General features: G+C 50.4%; 1 protein-coding gene across 1 annotated transcript in view; it reads left to right on the forward strand.

Annotated features, from left to right (window-relative positions):
* Positions 1-19733, forward strand: part of LOC147101901 (glutamate receptor ionotropic, NMDA 1) — a 130313-nt gene that overhangs the window by 19439 nt on the left and 91141 nt on the right. Inside the window, exons 4-6 of the mRNA XM_085965920.1 lie at positions 1493-1576; positions 5675-5810; positions 8199-8332. Of these exons, the coding sequence (XP_085822046.1) occupies positions 1493-1576; positions 5675-5810; positions 8199-8332 (354 nt within the window). The remainder of the gene's footprint in view (positions 1-1492; positions 1577-5674; positions 5811-8198; positions 8333-19733) is intronic.

Raw genomic sequence — 19733 nt, forward strand, 5'->3', positions numbered from 1 at the left:
CGACTGTCTGTGTGGAGTTTGCACATTCTCCCCGTGTTTGCGTGGGTTTCCTCCGGGTGCTCTGGTTTCATCCCACAGTCCAAAGATGTGCGGGTTAGGTTGATTGGCTATGATAAAATTGACCCTTAGTGTTAGGGGGATTAAATACGTGGGGTTACAGGGATAGGGTGGGATATATGGGGGTTGCGGGGATCGGGTGGGATATGTGTCGGTGCAGGCTCGATGGGCCGAAATGGCCTCTATCTGCACTGTGGGGTTTCTGTGATTTTGGTAGCCCTCTCACCTCCAAGTCAGAAGGTCGTGGATTCAAGACGCACTCCAGAGATTAATAACAAAATCTAGGCCAACACTTCAGTGCAGTACTAAGGGGATGCCGTCTTTCGGATGTGTGATAAGACCATAAAAAAGCTCAGTCCTTGAAAGCTCACCCACCTTTGAATGCGAGTCTATTTGCCCCAGAGTGATGTGAAGTTTTCTGTACCTATGGAACATGGGTTGTTTGTGTGATACCAGGGTATTTAGTCCCATGTGTTGCGAGTTTATTTGTCCCCGTGTGACACAGTTATTCTGGCACGGTTTCATGTGCACTTCTTTTAACAACAGGAAAGTCAAGTATTTTGGCATTTGCCAAATCATAGAGCTTAAATGGAGCATGTCATATGTTAACCACTCGACATCCTCACCTCAGACCCGGAGACTGTAAAATGCCACAAAGCAAATAAGTAAATAAAGCAATTGGAAATGTGATTTTCAGAGCATTATGTGGTGGTTATCTACAGAGTTATTTCTTGTACCAAGTACAAGTTAGAGGTCAATGTTGGCAGTTTTGACGAGCAAGAGATTGCTTCTCCGAGTTTCTGTATCTTGCCAATAATAATGAATTGCATAATACTTACTAAAAGTAGTGCATATATCAGAGAGTGGGAGGTACTGTGACACACGCTTTATAATTTTGTTCAATCCCAATACTGACAAAAAAAATTCACTCAATTACATTATATTACCCTAGATATAGACAGAGATTAGAAGCCAGGGCAGTAGATCTGTAGAACATACTTCCATCAGAAGCAATTGATGCCGTGTTGATAAACTTCTTTAGGGAAGGAGCCATGTGAATGTTCAATTAAGAATAGGATTGAAGGTTAGCCAGACACATATAGATATTGATGATCAGAACCCTATGGCTATTGAAGTCATAGAAACACCATTTGAAACCTAACCAGCCATGTTGAATGTTGTCAACTGTGATGTTAGACTGAAATCCCAGATTATAATTTGGGGATTTACAGAAATGCTGCAGTTCTGTATTTTCGCCACTTTTCCCTGTTAGTTGTTCATTCTTTGTCAATGTAAATAAATCTCGTCGAGTCCGGAACAGAGCAGATGGTACTTTGTTGGAAGATGAGTGCTTAATGGCTTTCCCTGGCTTCATATGTTCTTGCGTTCCATGTCAGTAATGCTTTTCTGATTCTGTATTTGATCAATTCCACAGGTTCTGCTGAATGACAAGAAAATAATCTGGCCAGGCGGAGAATTAAACACACCCAAAGGGTTTCAGATGTCAACGAGACTGAAGGTACAAACATGGGCGAAATTATTCTATTAGCAGAGCACAATCCAGCAGCTGTGAAGCAAAAACACTGGATTCCCCACAGGGATCCTGAGCTCAGTCACAAGCGATGTCCAAAATCAGTCACCTTCAACGGCTGAGTTCTTCGACGAGCAACTAGCGCAATTCATGACACCCTGAGCTCAGTTTCACAAGGCAGAAACACACCCTGTTAGCTGTTCATGCAGTAAGTGTGTCAACCATGGAAGTTCATTGTTTAGTGTCTCCTGTCAATGTCATTGAAGGAGGAAGGGGACAAATGACCAGGCCCGCAGCATGTGGACAAGGGAAGGGCTAGTGACTCTGCGGTAGTGGATCGCCACATATGTAGTAAAGGAACAGGATTTCAACTTTAATGTTGAGGGTTAGTGCAGGAAAAGAGGCTTTGTTCCTTTTGAATTTTCAGCTTAATAAAAGCATTAAAGGTATACTGTAATATTGTAGTGGTACCACCGAATGTCCCTTACTTACTGTACATAATTCTCTTTAACGTTGTTTGTATAGAGTTTGCATGTACAGGGCGTTGCCCCTTTAAGAGCGCGGGCAAACGCGAGTAAACGCGATGACGTTACGTCGCACATCACGTGACCACCCAGAACGCGGGCAAACGCGATGACGTCACGTCGCACATCACATGACCACCCAAACGCAGGCAAACGCAATGACGTCACGTCGCACATCACGTGACCACCCAGAACGCGGGCAAACGCGATGACGTCACGTCGCACATCACGTGACCACCCAAACGCAGGCAAACGCGATGATGTCATGTCGCACATCACGTGACCACCCAAACACAGGCAAACGCAATGACGTCACGTCGCACATCACGTGACCACCCAAGCGCGGGCAAATGCGATGACATCACGTCGCAAATCACGTGACCACCCAAGTGCGGGAAAACGCGGGCAAACGTGATGATGTCACATCACGTGATGACGTCGCGTCGCAATCCACGGGGCTGCCCCAAGTCAGTCCTCGTGACATCCCCGTTCGGTAAAGACCTGCTCCACGGCTCTCCTGCATCGATCTCTGTTGTTCTCAGCAATTCGTCGAATCTTACATTAAAGACCTATTTGATTCTTCTCCTGAGTCGACCTCAGTTATTAGTTAGGAATACATCAATACCTACATTGGTGACCCCGAATTCCTACATCGGTGACCTCCGACATTGGTGAATTCCTACAATATACTGTTTGCACTGACTATTGTTCAGTTACCCGTTTAATTTTCAATAAATTAGTCCAGTAGGTTATAACCTAAGCTGCAGGCTGGTAGAGCATATATTCATCCACCTATTGCCAACGCATGGAGGGAGAAATTCGTGATCACCAAGAAAGTTGCTGGTGACATGGAGTTAACGGCCGCTGAAAATGATCGCATTGCTAACGAGACAAAATTCATCTTGGGGGCTGGTGATAGGTGGCGCTTACCTTCCATACAACGCCGTCCTGGTGGTGTTAGTGGAGGCATCCGAGCCGAAGCTCCTGTCCAGGTGCGGCGCTCGAGCTTCGCACAGCCTCTGGGAGCGAGGCTGTGGAGCTCGCAAGGAATTGTGGGCAATGAAGAGGTCTGAGAATTAAAGGGGCCACGCACACTGAAGCAATACAAATTAAAATCCAGTGAAACAATGCAGTTTTCAGCCCTTCCTTCCTTTCAAAAAATATTTAACATTAAAAAGAAATCCCAAAGTGAATATTTAGCTCTTAAAGCTGAATTTCCTTCCTAACCTTAAAAAATGGGAAAAGTGCTTCAGCACTAACACAGATGGCTCAGCAAGCCAGGGAAAGGGCACCCAGGGTCTCGCACGCAGCACTCCAGCTTTGTGCAGGGGGTCAGCACTGCAAGACTGGCCCTCTACCCACAGGGGCCAGGAGGCGCTCCAGAAAGAAGGATGGGGACTACATCACCAGGCCATCACTGCCAGCAGTGTCGCCCCCACCGCCTGGCTCCAGTGCCCAAAGAAGTTTCATGACCTCAGACCACTGGTCAAGGTCAGTGAATGCATCTTCAAAGGCCGTCTCCTACCAACTGCACTACTAGCCTCACACACTGTTCAATACACGACCCCCACCCCCAATTACTCACCTACCAACAATCTGCACCAATCACGAGGCACATCTCCCATTCATAGCCTCACATCACCCCCTTGGAGGAGACGGTGCTGGCCGTTCTTGACAGGGGCATGGCTGAGCCCTTGGCCAGCGGCGGGGCTGAAAGGATACAAGATGCTGATATCCTCATACGTTATCCTCCATCTGGCATGCACCTCATGCTTTCCCGCCCTCCCGTCACCACAACTCTACCCTTATGCATTCCTCATTTCACACACCCAATAAATGCAGCCTGCCCAGCCAGTAGTTCACCAAGAAGAGGGAGAGGAGAGTGACGAAGAAGAAGATTGATTTAACACTCCCAGACACCAGCTCCTCAAGGTCAACCAGCAAGGCCATTTGCAGTGTCCCCCACTGAAAATCAGCAGCCTTCCACCAGCCATGCTGCAGCCACTGGGGTGGCACAGTGTGACATCAGTAGGATAGGCACAGGCACACACAAGACAGTCACTAAGAGAATGCATACGGGTGGTGAGTTGATTTCTTGATATCACATTGGATGGATAGACGTATATAGTTGGATTGGAAAGTTTGCTTTGTGGTGGCTTTTATTTCAGCATCGTGGCCAAGAGGTCAGTAACAGAGGGAGGATAAGGTGTGGGACTAATGTTGAAAGGGGAATTGGGATTGTAGTCACTGGGACCGCAGGCGGATGATTCCATCCAGGATATCCCGGCCACAAAGGAGCTGTCTGAGATGCATCCTTCTGTCTGATTCCTCCTCTTCTGCTTCATCCTCTTCGGCTTCCTCCTCTTCTGTGTCTTCCTCTTCCCTCTGCAAGTGGATGTTGCAAATCTGAAATGCCAACAGAAAATGCTGGAAATACTCAAGCAGCTCAGGCAGCATCTCGACCTGGGATGTCAATTCTGTTTTTCTCTCCACGGATCTTGCCTAACCTTGAGTATTTGTAGCATTTCTGTCTTCTCAAAGGCCTTCATTTACCATCCGAGCCCTTGCAAGCATCCAGCAGCACTCCCTAAACACACTTAAAAACTTTTAACATCTATTGCAGCAAGCCACCACTTCAATAAAATAAAATAAAAACCCAGTCCAAAAGCTTAAATACAAACTTATCTGAAAGATGTGTGTGTCCCTTTAAGAGGAATTCAGCGCTAGGGTTGAAGTTCACGTTTGTGACATTAAATCGGTGTTGTACGCTGATTGATGTCACAATGCCGCCATTTTGTCCAGCATGACGCTGCCCGTTACCGGCAGCGCAACGGCAAGAGCCAAAATGACGGCCGCCGAGCAACCCACCAGCAGCTGGTGAAAGAGCGGCAGCCGGCATTTTAGCGCCATTTATTGGTGCTACGGAGTGGCCCCAGGCCAGGAATTTCTAGCCCCTTAAGGTATATTCAAGTAAGATTGAGTATAGTGACAAGAGTTCCCTGTTTTACTCTGAGTCTCGTTCTTATAGGAGTGGTCATTGAGGCTGAACACAAGGAAATAATTGAGCATAAAACTCCCCAAAAACTAACAGTCAGTGCATGTTTATATGTGCAATGCAAGACCCTGGGAATAAATGTGGAGAATGCATCCTATAGATTTCTACCATTGCTGGATGGTTTATCCTAAATCCTCAGACCTACTGTGGAAATCAGTGCACAATACTGAGACCCTCAATAAAAGTGAGAAAAGAAGTTTAAATTTCATGTTAAAAGGCTTTTTGCTGCTGTTAAAATGCTGAGTTGTTTAATTTCAGTACTCAGAGCCTAACCTTACACAAACTATCACTCACCTGGCCTCAGCATGAGGCTCCTGACTTTAAGATTCTCTTGTATTATGTCACTTCTGAATTACTGCACAATAATACTTTAAATATATTTTGGAACTTTTTTCTTATTTCTTGTGTAAGCTTCCTGTAAATTGTTCATATGTACACACTGTTACAAAAGATTTATTTGTACAGTTTATTCAGAAACGTGATTGGATTTTTGTGTTTTACCCAAAGATTGTCAGTATTTACCAAGAACCTTTTGTATATGTGAAGCCAACATTACCAGATGGAACGTGTCAGGAAGAGCTTTCGATTATTGGGGACCCCATTAAAAAGGTGATCTGTACAGGACCTAATGCTACTGTGCCAGGTAAGACACAAACTTCACTTTGCTGTTCACAAGACACGTAACCCATCATGTTCATCCATGACACCCGTTATAATATAACTCATCACACCAACCCATCACACCAACCCATCACACTACCGCAATATAACCCATCGCACCAACCCAACGCACCAACCCATCGCACCAACCCATCGCACCAACCCATCGCACCACCGCAATATAACCCATCGCACCAACCCATCGCACCACCGCAATATAACCCATCGCACCAACCCAACGCACCAACCCACCGCAATATAACCCATCGCACCAACCCAACGCACCAACCCATCGCACCAACCCATCGCACCAACCCATCGCACCAACCCATCGCACCAACCCATCACACCAACCCAACGCACCAACCCATCACACCAACCCATCGCACCAACCCATCACACCAACCCAACGCACCAACCCATCACACCAACCCATCACACCAACCCATCACACTACCGCAATATAACCCATCGCACCAACCCATCACACCAACCCATCGCACCAACCCATCACACCAACCCAACGCACCAACCCATCGCACCAACCCATCGCACCAACCCATCGCACCAACCCATCACACCAACCCATCACACCAACCCATCGCACCAACCCATCGCACCAACCCAACGCACCAACCCATCGCACCAACCCATCACACCAACCCATCACACCAACCCAACGCACCAACCCATCGCACCAACCCATCGCACCAACCCATCACACCAACCCATCGCACCAACCCAACGCACCAACCCAACGCACCAACCCATCGCACCAACCCATCGCACCAACCCATCACACTACTGCAATATAACCCAACGCACCAACCCATCGCACCAACCCATCGCACCAACCCAACGCACCAACCCAACGCACCAACCCAACGCACCAACCCATCGCACCAACCCATCACACTACCGCAATATAACCCATTGCACCAACCCATCACACTACCGCAATATAACCCATCGCACCAACCCATCACACCAACCCATCGCACCAATCCATCACACCAACCCATCGCACCACCACAATATAACCCATCGCACCAACCCATCACACTACCGCAATATAACCCATCGCACCAACCCATCACACCAACCCATCGCACCAATCCATCACACCAACCCATCGCACCACCACAATATAACCCATCGCACCAACCCATCACACTACCACAATATAACCCATCACGCCAACCCATCACACTACCGCAATATAACCCATCGCACCAACCCATCGCACCACCACAATATAACCCATCGCACCAACCCATCGCACTAACCCATCACACTACCACAATATAACCCATCGCACCAACCCATCGCACCACCACAATATAACCCATCGCACCAACCCATTGCACCACCGCAATATAACCCATCGCACCAACCCATCGCACCACCGCAATATAACCCATCACACCAACACATCGCACCACCGCAATATAAACAATCGCACCAACCCATTGCACTACCACAATATAACCCATCGCACCACCACAATATAACCCATCGCACCAACCCATCACACCAACCCATTGCACTACCACAATATAACCCATCGTACCACCACAATATAACCCATCGCACCAACCCATCACACCAACCCATTGCACTACCGCAATATAACCCATCGCATCGCTGCAATATACCCAATCACACCTACTACAATTGTAACCCATTACAATCCAACACAAAGCTATTACAGTACAATCTGTCACACCTATTACAATGCAAATCTAGTACAAATATGCTTATAGTCGTTGCAATAACACTGATTTCAACACATTGGTTGGGGGCTCAGATTCTACCTCAGAGGCCGTGAATCATTGCGTGCGGCATGGGTAGGATGCAGGACTCACTTTCTACCTTCGAGACAGAATCTCATTATAAGGTCTGTGTGTAAGGGAAGCAAACTGGTGCCAGCTTCCTTTTTTAAAATCTGAGTACTGCTCCCACAGTCTAAATGTTGTCGATGATCTTTAAGGTTTTAAGGTTGGGCTGCATGGCTGTAAGGGATAGGACAGAAGTAGAAATTTCTCATTCAGGTTAGGAAGTTCTGGGGCTCTGGAGATCCCACACAAGTGTTTCCAGCACTCTTCTCGATCATCTTTACACCAATTCTGGGAAATAAGATTCTTTTAGATGTTTGACGATTTTAGTGAACTATTAAATATGACCTCAGACAGAGCAGGAACATTCCAGTCAGAAACTCTATTTTTAACTTTACACTTTTTGACAACCATTCACAACTCAGAAATGTTTTAAACAATTGTACTATGATTTATTTGAAGTGTCAGAAGCTGTTGATTATAACCCGTTGTGACTTAAGTCATGTTAACTGCACACTGTATGTTGCATTTGGCAGGTCATCCCATCATCCCTCAGTGCTGCTATGGATTTTGTATTGATTTGCTCATCAAGCTTGCGAGCACTCCTGCGTTGAACTTTACCTACGAAGTTCACCTTGTCCAAGATGGGAAGTTTGGGACACAGGAGCGGGTAGGTATTACGTCTTTCATTCAATGTGGTAAAGGACTGAATAGTGGAGAACTTGGATAAGACCTGAAAACGGGCGCGGGGATGGCGGTATGCGATTAACTCATGCCCGTTCATTGCGTTGCAGGCAGCATGGTAAATTCGTGCTGCCTGCTGTTTTAAATGATTGCTGCACGCGCTGTTCATCAGCTGCATGCATCAGCAGGGGGCCCAATATCACGAGTGTCTAGCGCCACTTAAAGGCAGCCTACACCTGTTAAAGGGGAGGTGCATTGTAGCTGCAGGAAGTGGTGACAGTCTTTTGTGAACTGAATAAGTGCTGTCAAATATTAAAGAATGGCTGAACATGGTAGAGAGCGTGCACCAAGGTTTTCAGACACTGAACTGGAGGTCTTGGTGGAAGAGGTGGAAAGAAGCAGAGATGTCCTGTATCCACAGTGGGGATCCACGCTCAGGAGACAGTGGGAAGAAATAGCGGCAGAGGTCAATGCTGGGAGTGTTGCTCCAAGAACATGGATACAGTGCAAGAAGAAATTTAATGACCTCACGCGAGTTGTTAAGGTAAGTGAGTTCATCTTCAAATGGCATATCCCCCCAACTGCACCACTAGCCTCATCCACTGCTCAATTCACCACACCCCCATCACTCACCTACCAACAATCTCCATCAATCAGGACTGAACCCCAGCATTCATATGCTTTACCTCACCCTCACACATTTAGCACTGTTGCGAGCCTTGCAGCCACAACTCACGGTTCGCACACATTGACAGCTGTTCATCCATGACAGCCACATTACTCAAACAGATTGCACGACACTCACTGACACACTTCCCTCTTTCTTGCAAGAGAAGGTGGTGCATAACAGCAGGCAGCAGGAAAGAACTGGAGGAGGACAAGTGCGCCTGCATGTTTTAAACTCCATGGAGGAGGCAGTGCTGACCATCATGAGAAGGGGCATCTCTGAGGCTGTGGCCACTGGCGGGGCTGAAGCGATTGATGAGGGTATCTGCATACCTAATCTTCCTTCTCTCATCCCACTTCTCCCTCAATCTCTTCCGACTCACAAAATGCAGATGATGTAAGCATGCACTTCTTACTTTCCCCTCTCCCCTCACCACAACCCACCTATGTCCCTTTTTCATTTCAGAAACCCAAGAACTGGAGCCTGCCCAGGCAGTGGAGGAAAAGGAAGAAGACAGTGATGAGGAAAAGACACCATCACTCGATCTTACACTCACAGCCATCAGCTCAGATACTGACACTGCATGTATTTTAGAGGCTAGTATAGTGGAGGGATCTGCACGTGGTGAGACACCCGGCATAAGTACGCAGGCGCCAGGGGAAAGGATAGCACAGGTGCCAGCTCACCAGAGGGTGAGGTTGCACACTAATTCTGCCCCAGAGGACCCAGATGAGGACTTTGATGGGCCAGGCTACAGAAGAAGGCTTATTGGGTGTACACACCCAAATGGTTGGTGCACTAGAAAGTGTGCGCTTAATGTCAAGCAGCATGGAAGAGTCCAGCACCAACTTGGCACAAGGCTTTGCGCAGAGCTTGGAGCCCATCCTTTCCAACATGGAATGGGTGGTCACCTCCATCAGCAAACCTGTGGAACCCACCATGAACCTTCTGTAGTGTATGTAACCGTTCCACCTTTAAGAGAACTATTTTAAGTGTTGCACTACTTTATCTTGGCTGCTGTATACTGTAATACCGGCGGTGACCACCCCGGTATATAAGTGCTGTGTAATGATTTATTGGGCAGTTCCACCCTGACCTTCAACCAGTAAAGACCTGTTAAATTTTACTCTTGTGGTCTGTGTAGTAATTCTCCATATAACACACAGACTTAACAGTGGCGACGATTACGATCTTACCCTGCGGCAGAGATTATCCAAGGCAGTTTAACGGGCGTCGAGACGAGGCATCCGCCCTCATCATTCTGCTGAGAAAAGACTCGGGTCTGCAGAGCAACGGAAGAATTCTAACACGAAGCCTTCCATCAGCAACAGGCAGGATCATCCCTTCTATCACGGTGGTGGTTAAGCCGATCAGCGACGAACAGCGAGTCGGCCACGTTGACTGTGAAGTAGGGGAGGGAAAAACGGAGGATATAAGGGCGGAGAACTCGACCACGGCCGGGGAAAAGAGCCGGACAGAAGTCGGGGCCAGAGGCGCTGAGACTGGGGCAGCGTAAGGCACGGAAGCCGCGGTGAACGCAAACGCAGCCGGTGTGAGAGACCGGGCTACAAGCGGGAACGCAGCCGGTGTGAGAGACCGGGCTACAAGCGGGAACGCAGCCGGTGTGAGAGACCGGGCTACAAGCGGGCTGGGAGACGCAACAGCGTCGAGAGGGAGCTCGACCGCGACCGGTGAAAACGGCCGGGCAGCTACCGAGGCCGCGAGGCGCAGCGACCGGGACAGCGTAAGGCGCGGGAGAGAATAGCGGGCTGGGAGACGCAACAGCGTCGAGAGAGAGCTCGACCGCGACCGGTGAAAAAGGCCGAGCAGCTACCGAGGCCGCGAGGCGCAGCAACCGGGTCAGCGTAAGGCGCGGGAGAAAATTAAAAAAAAAAAAAAAACCATGGAGAACTCAGCCGCAGCCGGGGGGGAAAGGACTGGACTGCAAGAGGGGCTGGGAGGCACGATTGAAAACCGCTGAGGGAGAGACAGAGCCCGAGCGAGCGGGAGAGACAGAGCCCGAGCGAGCGAGCGAGGGAGACCGAGCGAGGGAGACCGAGCGAGCGAGGGAGAACGAGACCGAGTGAGCGAGGGAGACCGAGACCGAGCGAGCGGGAGTGACAAGAGACAGCCAGCGGGGGAGAAAGGCAAACGCGGGAAGCCGCCATTTTTGGAGGCGGGGAAGAAGACAAGCACGGGAAACCGCCATTTTGAAAGTAGGCGGGGAAGAAGACAAGCGCGGGAAACCGCCATTTTGTAAAAAAAGAAAAAAAAAAAATGATTTTGTTTCTCAAGAAGATCGCGAGGATGCCTAAGCGTGGTAACATCAACGATTTCGATCCCGATGTTGAAGATTGGGCCACGTATGTAGAACGCATAGAGATATATTGTAAGGCAAATAAAATATCAAATGAAGATAAAGCATTAACCTTACTAAACTCAATGGGTGCGAAGACATACGGGCTATTGAAGCATCTTCTATCACCAGCTAAACCGGCGGACCAGACTTTCGCTAATATTGTTGCTGTCCTGAAGGATCATTTGAACCCCACACCGCTGATGTTAGCGGAACGATTTAAATTTTATGCGAGAACGCAACTGAAAGAGGAAAGCAACGCGGAGTACTTAATTGAACTACGTAAGCTAGCGAAATACTGTCAGTTTGGGGAAGGACTGACAGAGGCACTGAGAGACAAATTCGTGTGCGGATTGTCGAAAGAAGGAACACAAAAGCGGCTACTTGAAGAGAATGATCTTACACTTGATAAGGCTGTCTCTATTGCAGCATCGCACGAAGCCGCAGCGAGAGGCACTGCAGAAATGCAGCTGAAGGCAGCGTTACTCAGCATAGATCAAATGGCTGTGGGTACAACAAAATGTTATCGTTGTGGGAAGACAACACACGATCAGAACCAATGCTGGTTTAAAAACCAGGAATGTAGAAAATGTGGCAAGCTTGGTCACATAGCTAAAGTATGCCGGTCAGGAAAGAAGACCAGCAACAAAAAGTCACCGCAGGAAAAGTGCAGCAAGGTACACAAGGTGGCTGAGAAGAGTTCGGATGAACAGAATTCGGATTCAGACTCCAACAGCAAGGAACTGGGTAGTCTGAGAATTCACAATGTGAGTAAGGAAGCTGACCGACAAACTATCTGGGTCACACTTCAGATAGCAAGGGTCCAGGTGAAGATGGAAGTGGACACCGGATCGGCGTTGACGGTCATGAATAAGCAAGATTACAAAAGGTTATTCACACATATTCCCCTACGGAATACGAAGATAGTATTAAAGACATATACGGGGCAAAGAGTATACCCCATCGGAAAGATAAAAGTCAAGGTGAGACACAAGGGCAAAGAGCACCAAGGAATGGACATATATGTACTACCTGAGGGAGGCCCACCACTTCTGGGACGGGAGTGGATCAGGAAAATCAATATGGACTGGCACCCCCTAAAAGCAATGATGGAAAGTCCAGAAAATGAGCGGGGAGTCCTGAGGTGTCCAACGTGCAACAAAGTCTACAAACAAAGGGTGAAAAACCTGTTTCAGAAGCACGTGCTGCAGTGCGGAAACCAGACTACACAGGAGGATGGTGACGGGAACAAAGCCCAGGATAATGATTCAAACAAAAGGAGGTACCCCCGACGCAGTGCCCGGGCCCACTCAACTACATTTTTCGGGTTGACTCCCTTTTATGGTGGCAAGTCATATGGTGAAGAGGATTTTCCATTCTACCGAGATACTTCGGGGAAGAAAAGAGGAGAGCAGTCAACTCAAGGGCAGGTAGACAGAGCCGAGGATCCAAGCACATCTTCTGATGAGGATATGGAATACGACTACAACTTCACCAGAACTGTCATCACGTCCGATCGCGAGGGAAGACTCGACCCGTGCAGTTTCTTTGACGGCGAGGAAGATTGCCGCCTACCCAGGATCAGCTCAGACTCTGGAACTGATGATGGTAAGGTCAGCCCAGGTGCAAAAGACAAGTCTAAAATGGACTTGCAGTCTATTGATGGAAAAACGAAGGAGAGCATAAATGCTTCAGGAGAGAACAAAGTATCAGAACAGAATTCCACTGAACAACAACATAGTTTGACAGAGAATTCTGAGTCTGTCCAGTCTACAGACATGCACATTTCTGAGGAACACCGGGCTCGAACTCAACTCAATTTCAAATTACAACAGCAATTAGAGCAAATGATTCGCCGTTTTGAGCAAGAGATGAATGCAAAGAAAAAGTTCTTTGACACAGAGTTGGAGAATCTGGGAAGACAGCAGAAGCAGCTGATTGAGGAAATGGAACAGGAACGCACAAACCGTCTGCGCGATGAGGCCAAACGAATCAAATCTGAGCAAGAAAGGGAATATGTCAAATTCATCGATCAGTTGAAAGCTAAGAAGAAAGAGCAACCTTTTGTGAGCAGTGTCAACAGTAATAAGCCACTCAGGGAAGTGGTGGCAGAGGCAAAAACTGAAGATGCTGCAGAGATCAAGTTTGTTGCTGAAAGCGCTACTTCCAGAGCTTTGCTTCGAATTAAAGAATTATCAGTTAAAATTGTGAAACCCTTAAGAGAGAAGATTGGCATGGAGAAACATCGTGTCATTTTCGAATGCAAGGTTTCCAGGCCAAATGCTGCTGTCAAGTGGTATTACAAAGACAAAGAGATTCATCCCAGTAATAAACATGAGATTGTGAGTGAAGATGTGTACAGGAAGCTCGTTATTAATAATGTCGCTTTTGAAGATGAAGGCAACTACATGTGCGATGCCATAGATGACCAAAGCACAACAAAGTTATATGTAGAAGAGCAATCAATTGTCATCATTAAACCCATATGTGATGTGGAAGTGACAGAGCCAAGTGACGCCATTCTTGAGTGTGAGTTTTCAGTTGCGGACGTGAAGCCTCCAAAATGGATTCTAAATGGTGAAATTCTTCATGCTTCTGAAGATGTGGACATTGAGCATCGTGGCACTATTCATCGTCTCACTCTGAAACAAACAACTTGTAAGATGACCGGCTTGCTGCAGTTTATCACAGGGAAATCAAAATCTGAGGCGAGGCTGACTATTAAAGAGCCTCCGTCAAAGGTAGTCAAAGAACTACAGAACATTACAGTGGTAGAGAGCTGTCATGCACGTGGTCCCTACGAACTGAGCCAAATCAGGCTGGAAGTAGAAAAACTTCCCAAGGTACTCGAGCCGTTAGAAGTCAGCAATGCTGGTTCTGCAGTTACGAAAGTTCAAGCTGTTAAGTCCAGTGAAGGACTATTAGATGAGTCACCCCAGCAACAAGAAACTACTACGCCACCAAGGCGTTATCCGGACCGAGTCAGGAGGCGCAGGAGGCGCCGCCTCAGAGACTGAATCTGTGAACTGTTTCTACATGAAGTCGTGTATATATGTTATGATATTATGTTTAATGGGGAATATATACGTTTAAGCTAAAAAGGGAGGATTGTAGTGTATGTAACCGTTCCACTTTTAAGAGAACTATTTTAAGTGTTGCACTACTTTATCTTGGCTGCTGTATACTGTAATACCGGCGGTGACCACCCCGGTATATAAGTGCTGTGTAATGATTTATTGGGCAGTTCCGCCCTGACCTTCAACCAGTAAAGACCTGTTAAATTTTACTCTTGTGGTCTGTGTAGTAATTCTCCATATAACACACAGACTTAACACCTTCCACTTCCTCCTCCACCTCTTCCTCGTGCTCCTGCTCCTCAGCATCTCGCCTGATAAGGGCTGTTCCCGCATAGTGGCCAGGTTGTGCAGCATGCAGCATACTACCGCAAATCTTGATACCTGCCCAGCTGAGTACTGCAGGGCTCCTCCAGAGCGGTCCAGGCAGTGGAAGCGTTATTTGAGGATGCTGATGGTGTGCTCTGTAATGTTCCTTGTGGCAGCCTGGCTCTCATTGTAGGTGTGCTGTGCACGTGTGCGTGTGTTCCGGACCAGAGTCAGGAGCCAGGCCATCAGTGGATAAACCTTGTCACCCAGTAACCAACCTTTGACTTACCGTGGTGGGTCAAATACAGCCAACACAAAGGACTGCCGCAGAATGGAGGAATCGAGATTACTGCCAGGATAACAGGCATTCACCTGTATGGTGTGTGGCCTGTGATCACTCACCAGCTGCACATTGAGGGAGTGGAATCTCTTTCGGTTCATGAAAATGGCAGAGTTCACAAGGCGCACTCAAAGCAATGTGCGTGCAGTCAATGGCACCCTGCACCATGGAGAAGCCTGCAATCCGAGCAAACCCTTGTGTTCGCTCCACCTGCCTGTCTCTGGCAAGAGGGAATGAGATGAAGCTGTCTCTCTGTGTGTGGAGGATCCTCCGTGACCTCCCTTACCCAGCAGGGTACTGCAAACTGCGAGTTGTTGCTTATATCTCCATCAGCAGCCTGCAAGGAGCCAGACGCATAAACGTTCAGGGCCACAGTCACCTTGACAACTACAGGCAAGGCAGTCCTTGCCGTGCTTTGAGGCTGCAGTTGTAGCTGCAGCAGTTGACAGATTTCAGTCACGACCTCTTTAGTGAAATGAAGATGTCTCATGCATTGGTCATTGCTGAAGTTCAGGTAATAGAATTGTTCCCTAAAGACCCTCGGTGGATATGCCCTCCTACTGAGAATCCTCCTCCCTCTTCCAGCAGCTTGTCCTGCTCTGCATGGCCTCTCTTCATTCTCCCAGTCATGCTCAATTCCAAGAGGCCACCCATGTCTGGAAGCAACTTGTTTCTGCACCAGCTTTTAAATGAACAAAACAGTATTCAGCACCAGCCAGACCGCTCCCTGCAGACTATTGAAACTTTAGGCAAGTATACGAAACCTCCAAAAATGCATAGAATTGCACCAGTAGCCAGAAGAAATAATCCAGCAATAACCTGTAAGTAGTTCACGATCCCGTTATGTAGCATTGGTGAGGTGGGGTGGGGGTGGGGGGGGTCCTTCATGCCGTTGAACGAATGTTCAGCTGTGCGAGGTTAAGAGAGGGCGTAGGCTGGAGTGTGGCATTCAAAAATGACAGCACTGGCATCAAATCAGCGTTGCACACTAATTGATGTCATAATCTAATATGACGACATAATTGACCTCCGTCATCGAATTACAGTATGCAGACAACACTTGCGTCTGTGCACACTTGGAGGTAGAACTCCAAACCATCGTCAACACCTTCACCGAAGCGTATCGGCCTTACACTAAACATCCGTAAGACAAAGGTCCTCTAACAACCTGCCCCCACCACACAGTACTGCCCCCTATTATCAAAATCCATGACGAGGCCTTGGACAACGTGGACCATTTTCCATACCTCGGGAGCCTACTGTCAACAAGGGCAGACGTCGATGATGAAGTCCAACACTGCCTTCAGTGCGCCAGTGCAGCCTTTGGTCGCCTGAGGAAGAGAGTGTTTGAAGACCAGGACCTCAAACCCGGCACTAAGCTCATGGTCTACAGGGCAGTAGTGATTCCCGCCCTCCTGCATGCTTCAGAGACATGGACCATGTACAACAGGCACCGCAAAGCACTGGAGAGGTACCACCAACGCTGCCTCCGCAAGATCCTGCAAATCCATTGGCAGGATAGGTGCACCAACATCAGTGTTCTCGCTCAGGCCAGCATCGAAGCTTTGACCACGCTCGATCAGCTCCGATGGACAGTATGAGACTCCCAAAACAAGCGCTCTACTCAGAGCTCCGACACAGCAGGAGAGCCCCAGATGGGCAGAGGAAATGCTTCAAGGACACCCTCAAAGCCTCCTTGAAAAAGTGCAAAATCCCCTCCCTGGGAATCCCTGGCCCAAGACCACACAAAGTGGAGGAGAAGCATCCGGGAAGGCGCCGAACACCTCGAGTCTCTTCGCCGGGAGCAAGCGGAAGCCCAGTACAAACAGCGGACGGAGCGCACGTCAACCCAAGCACCCCACCCACCCGCCCCTTCAACAACCGTCTGTCCCACCTGTGACAGAGACTTAGGTCCCGCACTGGACTCATCAGTCACCTGAGAACTCATTTTTAGTGTGGAAGCAAGTCATCCTTGGTTTCGAGAGACTGCCTAAGAAGAGAGAGATGAATCTACCGGCTCTGCCTGCTGCCGGTGGTTGTTAGGTGCGTGCATGGAAACCCCTTTACCAAGATGGCGTCCGTCGCACTTCCCGTCGGAAGTGTGCTTGTGCATCTAGGACCTAATTTTCGAGCTTTAGGAGGCCGATTAGCGGCTAAAAATGGGCGCTACAGAGCCCAATGCCTCCCCCTAGGTCTTTGCTTTAGGCTTCTCCTTAATGCCCCTATTTCTGCCCCTGACTGACCCAAAACCTTGTAATAAACGTGGGGTGGAATGATCCTCTCAGCAGTTCTATTTTTGCACTGACAGCACTCAATGGAGAATTATATATTAGAGTCATCATTTGCAGACATTTAATTTGGTTCCCAAATAAAAAATCAGTGATTGAACCACTTCGCACAGTGAGAAACCTGTAAAAATCACACGTGACAGGCAGCATTCCTCCATTCTGAAAGAACAATAATTGGTCACAAAGTATCTTGCTGGGTATTCAAGGGCAGTAATTAAAGGAACCACAATAAGCCTGTCTCTCATTAACAGTGTGATGTACTCACAGAGCAATTTCAGTATTTGTAGAAGGAAGTGATATTTTATAAACAGACTATAATACTGGCATTGTATTTTACCATTTACTTAAAGGGAGAAGCGACTGAGCCCCGGTCTGATGGGGGAGGGAGACTGAGCCCCAGTCTGAAGGGGGGAGGGGGGGACTGAGCCCCAGTCTGAAGGGGGGAGGGGGGGACTGAGCCCCAGTCTGAAGGGGGGAGGGGGGGACTGAGCCCCAGTCTGAAGGGGGGAGGGGGGGACTGAGCCCCAGTCTGAAGGGGGGAGGGGGGGACTGAGCCCCAGTCTGAAGGGGGGAGGGGGGGACTGAGCCCCAGTCTGAAGGGGGGAGGGGGGGACTGAGCCCCAGTCTGAAGGGGGGAGGGGGGGACTGAGCCCCAGTCTGAAGGGGGGAGGGGGGGACTGAGCCCCAGTCTGAAGGGGGGAGGGGGGGACTGAGCCCCAGTCTGAAGGGGGGAGGGGGGGACTGAGCCCCAGTCTGAAGGGGGGAGGGGGGGACTGAGCCCCAGTCTGAAGGGGGGAGGGGGGGACTGAGCCCCAGTCTGAAGGGGGGAGGGGGGGACTGAGCCCCAGTCTGAAGGGGGGAGGGGGGGACTGAGCCCCAGTCTGAAGGGGGGAGGGGGGGACTGAGCCCCAGTCTGAAGGGGGGAGGGGGGGACTGAGCCCCAGTCTGAAGGGGGGAGGGGGGGACTGAGCCCCAGTCTGAAGGGGGGAGGGGGGGACTGAGCCCCAGTCTGAAGGGGGGAGGGGGGGACTGAGCCCCAGTCTGAAGGGGGGAGGGGGGGACTGAGCCCCAGTCTGAAGGGGGGAGGGGGGGACTGAGCCCCAGTCTGAAGGGGGGAGGGGGGGACTGAGCCCCAGTCTGAAGGGGGGAGGGGGGGACTGAGCCCCAGTCTGAAGGGGGGAGGGGGGGACTGAGCCCCAGTCTGAAGGGGGGAGGGGGGGACTGAGCCCCAGTCTGAAGGGGGGAGGGGGGGACTGAGCCCCAGTCTGAAGGGGGGAGGGGGGGACTGAGCCCCAGTCTGAAGGGGGGAGGGGGGGACTGAGCCCCAGTCTGAAGGGGGGAGGGGGGGACTGAGCCCCAGTCTGAAGGGGGGAGGGGGGGACTGAGCCCCAGTCTGAAGGGGGGAGGGGGGGACTGAGCCCCAGTCTGAAGGGGGGAGGGGGGGACTGAGCCCCAGTCTGAAGGGGGGAGGGGGGGACTGAGCCCCAGTCTGAAGGGGGGAGGGGGGGACTGAGCCCCAGTCTGAAGGGGGGAGGGGGGGACTGAGCCCCAGTCTGAAGGGGGGAGGGGGGGACTGAGCCCCAGTCTGAAGGGGGGAGGGGGGGACTGAGCCCCAGTCTGAAGGGGGGAGGGGGGGACTGAGCCCCAGTCTGAAGGGGGGAGGGGGGGACTGAGCCCCAGTCTGAAGGGGGGAGGGGGGGACTGAGCCCCAGTCTGAAGGGGGGAGGGGGGGACTGAGCCCCAGTCTGAAGGGGGGAGGGGGGGACTGAGCCCCAGTCTGAAGGGGGGAGGGGGGGACTGAGCCCCAGTCTGAAGGGGGGAGGGGGGGACTGAGCCCCAGTCTGAAGGGGGGAGGGGGGGACTGAGCCCCAGTCTGAAGGGGGGAGGGGGGGACTGAGCCCCAGTCTGAAGGGGGGAGGGGGGGGACTGAGCCCCAGTCTGAAGGGGGGAGGGGGGGACTGAGCCCCAGTCTGAAGGGGGGAGGGGGGGACTGAGCCCCAGTCTGAAGGGGGGAGGGGGGGACTGAGCCCCAGTCTGAAGGGGGGAGGGGGGGACTGAGCCCCAGTCTGAAGGGGGGAGGGGGGGACTGAGCCCCAGTCTGAAGGGGGGAGGGGGGGACTGAGCCCCAGTCTGAAGGGGGGAGGGGGGGACTGAGCCCCAGTCTGAAGGGGGGAGGGGGGGACTGAGCCCCAGTCTGAAGGGGGGAGGGGGGGACTGAGCCCCAGTCTGAAGGGGGGAGGGGGGACTGAGCCCCAGTCTGAAGGGGGGAGGGGGGGACTGAGCCCCAGTCTGAAGGGGGGGAGGGGGACTGAGCCCCAGTCTGAAGGGGGAGGGGGACTGAGCCCCAGTCTGA

The sequence above is a fragment of the Somniosus microcephalus genome, chromosome 23 (assembly GCF_052327205.1).
Source record: "Somniosus microcephalus isolate GS21.2 chromosome 23, FLI_Smic_1.0, whole genome shotgun sequence".
Classification (NCBI taxonomy): Eukaryota; Metazoa; Chordata; class Chondrichthyes; order Squaliformes; family Somniosidae; genus Somniosus; species Somniosus microcephalus.